The sequence below is a fragment of the Triticum aestivum genome, chromosome 2A (assembly GCF_018294505.1).
Source record: "Triticum aestivum cultivar Chinese Spring chromosome 2A, IWGSC CS RefSeq v2.1, whole genome shotgun sequence".
NCBI lineage: Eukaryota > Viridiplantae > Streptophyta > Magnoliopsida > Poales > Poaceae > Triticum > Triticum aestivum.
Window position 1 is genome coordinate 479393204 of NC_057797.1, and position 4555 is coordinate 479397758.

Genomic DNA, 4555 nt, shown 5'->3' on the forward strand with positions numbered 1-4555 from the left:
GCGTGCACACCACGGATAAGCCAAATGCAGTGCATCGGGGGTCTCTTCCTTAGCTGGGCTGACCGACCGTACAAGTCCAATGTTACAGCACTCGTGTCAGTCGCAACACACTCTACGCAGCGTGCGTGCGAGCGCTTTGATCTCTGTCTGCGCGGTGGGGTCGAGGGGCTCGGCCTGGAAACGGCAATTTTGACAATTTTGACCTATGGACGAAATCAAATCACGGAATGAACTGGCCGTGAAACTATTTCACAGCTCTAACCTTTTTGTGTAGCGCCCGCCACGACGGCGCCACACTCTACGGTGCAGCGCCTAGCCCGGGGGCGTTGCACACCAGTCCACCGTGGCAGCCCCTGGGCCCGCAACCAGCAGTGCAATGCCTCCGGGCTAGGCGCCACACTTGTAAAGTGCAGCACCCAGACCGTAGGCGCTGCACTGTGACTTAGACGCCAGGCGCCCGCTCCCCCTCCCGCACCCCACCCATTGGTCGGTTTTGAAGTAACAGAAGCAGCGGCACGGCGGGTTCCTCCTCTCCCCCTCTCAATCCCCTCTCCCAAATCCTTCAGATCCGACGATTTGGTCCGTGCATTTCTTCACCAATCCATCCTAGAAGGTACTCTCTTCCGATCCCCTTCTTTCTATCCATAGAAAATATGATATTTTGGAGATTTGGGGAATCCTTGTTTGATTAGATTAGATTTGAATCTTGCATGCATTAGAACTTTGCATGTATTGATTTGTTTGATTGATTTGGGGAACCCTTGTTTGTTTGATTTGTGGAACCCTAGTTTAGTTTATGGAAGAGTTATTTTTATGAAGTAGGCATAGTTTATGGAAAAGTTATTTGTATGAAGTAGGCCTAGTTAATTGTGGAACCCTTTTTTATTAGTTATGTTTGATTTGATATGGTTGGATACATAGATTGGTATGGTTGCATCTAGTAGGCCTACTTTAGTTTTTTTGTATTCAAAAGATAATCGTGTTGACAAGAAAGCTTTCTTGCAAATTGCTAGGATGGTTTGGCTTCTCAATGATCATTGGGATCTACAACACCGGTCGTACGCTATGTCGGTGAAGCAGCAGGTAATAATGAAAGTTGCCGGTGTTATGATTTTTGTGTTTTTTTTCAAACACATACCCCCCATATGTAATGATTTGTTTGTTTCCTTGTAGGAGCTTGCACCTCTGAAGCTTCGGGCTCACGGGGTCAACCTTGGGTGGATGCGCTATGATGAGCGGTACACGCCGTATGTTAGGGAGACAGGACTTCTCCCTTTCATTCAGTTGGTCAGCAGGTCGACGCCACCCAACAATGCTCCAGCACTCACCGCGCTTATTGATCATTGGAGGCCGGAGACACACACTTTCCATTTTCGGACCGGGGAGATGACCTTGACGCTCCAGGATATAGCTATGATCACCGGTCTTCCTATCGATGGGAAACCTCTATGTATGAGCACCGATTCTGATGGGTGGCGCGAGCAAATGTTTGCCCTTATCGGTATGGTTCCTCCGGAGCCGCGGGAACCAGAAGTAGAAGGCAAGAAGAAGGAAAGAGTCGCAGCCGGTGCTACTTTCACGTGGATTGTATCAAACTTCAGTAATTGCCCTGAGGATGCTAATGAGGACACGGTGAAGACATATGCTCGTGTCTACATGTGGTACGTGATATCCAGGACTATGTTTGCTGATGGCACAGGCAAGAATGCTCCATGGATGTGGCTCAAGGCGTTGACCGTCTTCGATAGCAAATGGAGTTGGGGTTCGGCGACACTGGCTTACTTGTATAGACAGGTATGAAGTTGTTTCTGTTTCAATTCATTGGTACATTATGAATGCGATCTTGCTTTTAATTCAACCATGTTCTCTTTTATGTGCAGTTGGACGAAGCCTGTTGTAGGCTATCTGGAGGTATTGGTGGTTGTTTGCTCGCACTTTCCATATGGAGCTGGGAGCGTTTGCCGGTTGGACGACCGAAGAAAGTGAAGTTCGAGGATTGGGACGATAAACACGACCCACTACGGCGCGCGACTTGGGCTTACAAGTGGGATGTGTTAAATGAGATGACGGATGATCCCTCGGTCATGTACAAGCTGTACAGGAGCGAGATGGATGCCATCACGCCTGAGCAGGTGAATTGACATTGCATAAGTTATTATCATGCTTCCATCGTAAGTCGATATCAATTTTTCATTCTATCCAATTTTGTAGGTTGTATGGGAACCTTATGGAACAGGAGATAGTTTTGGGAACCCTATAGAGTTCACGCTGAATCCGATGTGCACTAGAGATAGGGATCTCTGGCATATGCGGTGTCCACTCATATGCAACTGGGCGGTTGAGCTTCACATGCCACATCGGGTGTACCGGCAGTTTGGTTTGTTCATGCCACACCCGCCGGAGTTTGTGGACACGGATATAGTGCTACACGCGTAAGATATAATCAACCTTGAGCAATTAGCAGCTTCTCGGCGGTTTCGATGATGCTAATATTATGTTTCTAACTTGCAGGTTGGATAGGAAAAAGCAGCGGAAGATCAAGGATTGGGCCAAGCATCACAACAAGTATGTCATACAGTGGGAGCTTGCTTTGGAGCAAGCTAGGGCTGGAAAACGAGCCAAGCTTCGTGAGCACTGCCCGATTGCGTTCAACAACTATCTCACATGGTTTCTAGGCGTCACTCGTGTGGAGGTATGCAAGCCGGCGTATGATGATAAGATTTTGGAAGAACCCACCGTCTTTGATGAGGTAGCCCAGCACGAGTACAACGCATTAGTCAGGAAAGGCAACTCCGTGATCCCTGCGGGGCCAATGATGAACTTTGTGGTATGTGCCCTTTTTGCTTTTCAATTCGCAATATTCACATCTTCACTTGCCTAACACGTTGATACCTTTTCTTTTCATAGCGTGCCCAGATCAAGAAAGCAGCTGATGAGACCGACACTATTCTGGAAACAACCCCGGCTGGCAAAAGCGATGGGGAAGGTGCACTTCGAGAATTCATTAAGGTTCACATCTCCTTCAAACTAGCACTTAACATGTGTTGCTACGTTCGATGTCTCATTCACTTGTTCATGTTGCAGCGCCAGGGCCAAAAGTTAAGGCGGCTGTCAAACCTTTTCGGTTGTCGTGACCCCGAGTATGTATCACCAGAACGTTCTAGGTCGGCGACACCATCAGATCCAACTTCTGGCCATGATAATCCTTTGGACGATGAGGATGTGGGTGTGGTCACCCAAGATGTGGGTGTGCTCACCCAAGAGGTATGGCCTGAGGTTATATATCCAATTGTTGATGCATTTGCTAACTATATTCTCACAAACGGTCTTTCCATATCTTTTGTGGATGCATAGGTCTCTGATGATATGACCTTGGAGACCTACAAGGTTCGGTCTGCATACGAGTTAAAGCCTAGGAAGGGAATCAACAAATACACACCTGAGGACTTCACCCAAAGAGGCAAAAGGACGGTCGGCACCTCGCAGATGGCTGCTTTGGACGACTATTTGGATGACGATGTGGATGACGATGTGGATGACGTGGAGGAACAGGAGCCAGAGCAGGAGCGGGTTCGTCTTCCTAGGAAAGTGAAGAAGATACCCTCCAAGAGAGGGGGAGGAACCAGCAAGCGCGGAAGGAAGTAGTCGTCGTTCTCTTCTAGTAATGGTAGTAATGGTAGCTATGTTGGTGGTAATGTCGAACTTGTCGTGATGGTCATTCTATGTGTTGAACTCTATGTTGGTGGTAATGTCGAACTTGTCGTGATGGTCACTCTATGTGTTGGACTCTATGTTGGTGGTAATGTTTAACTTAAATCTCTTAGTAATGCTTATTCTGTGATGCAACTATACAGTTTTGGCCAAAGTGTTGCTTATTCTGTGTTGAACTCTATTCTGTGCTTAAACTGGAGCAACAAGGAGCAACACAATGAAGGCCTTCAGTTTGGCCAAAAAATTCGCTAAGTTTTTGTGCAGCGCCTTGCCCTGAGGCGTCACACTACACAGTGCAACGCCTAGCCCAGAGGCGCTGCACTGTGCAGTGTGACGCCTCCAGGCTAGGCGCTGCACAGGTCTGTATCATGACAAACATTCTGTTGCCCTCGGAAAGCTACAGACCTGTGCAGCGCCTAGCTTGGAGGCGTCACACCACACATTGCAGCGCCTAGCTTGGAGGCGTCACACCACACAGTGCAGCGCCTAGCCTGGAGGCGTCACACTGCACAGTGCAGCGCCTCTGGGCTAGGCGTTGCACTGCTGGTTGCGGGCCCAGGGGCTGCCACGGTGGACTGGTGTGCAACGCCCCCGGGCTAGGCGCTGCACCGTAGAGTGTGGCGCCGTCGTGGCGGGCGCTACACAAAAAGGTTAGAGCTGTGAAATAGTTTTAGGCCAGTTCATTCTGTGAATTGATTTCGTCCATAGGTCAAAATTATCAAAATTGCCCCTGGAAACCACTCGTGGTCCGACAACGCGATTGTACCTGACGTTGGCATTCGCGTCGCGTGCCCTATATCCCGTGGGCCCAGATCTCGCCGCCGACCCAATCCGGAGCCAAATT

The 4555-nt window shown here is 49.0% G+C and overlaps 1 protein-coding gene and 1 pseudogene across 1 annotated transcript; both read left to right on the forward strand.

The window, feature by feature from the left end:
* The first annotated feature begins 1014 nt into the window (after window positions 1-1014).
* LOC123191715 (protein MAIN-LIKE 2-like) lies at window positions 1015-2243 on the forward strand (annotated as a pseudogene).
* A 106-nt stretch (window positions 2244-2349) lies between these two features.
* LOC123191716 (uncharacterized) lies at window positions 2350-3645 on the forward strand. The gene is made up of 3 exons (XM_044604348.1): window positions 2350-2432; window positions 2512-2827; window positions 3388-3645. Exons 1-3 carry the CDS (start codon window positions 2350-2352, stop codon window positions 3643-3645), a joined length of 657 nt encoding a protein of 218 aa, XP_044460283.1.
* Window positions 3646-4555: the final 910 nt, after the last annotated feature.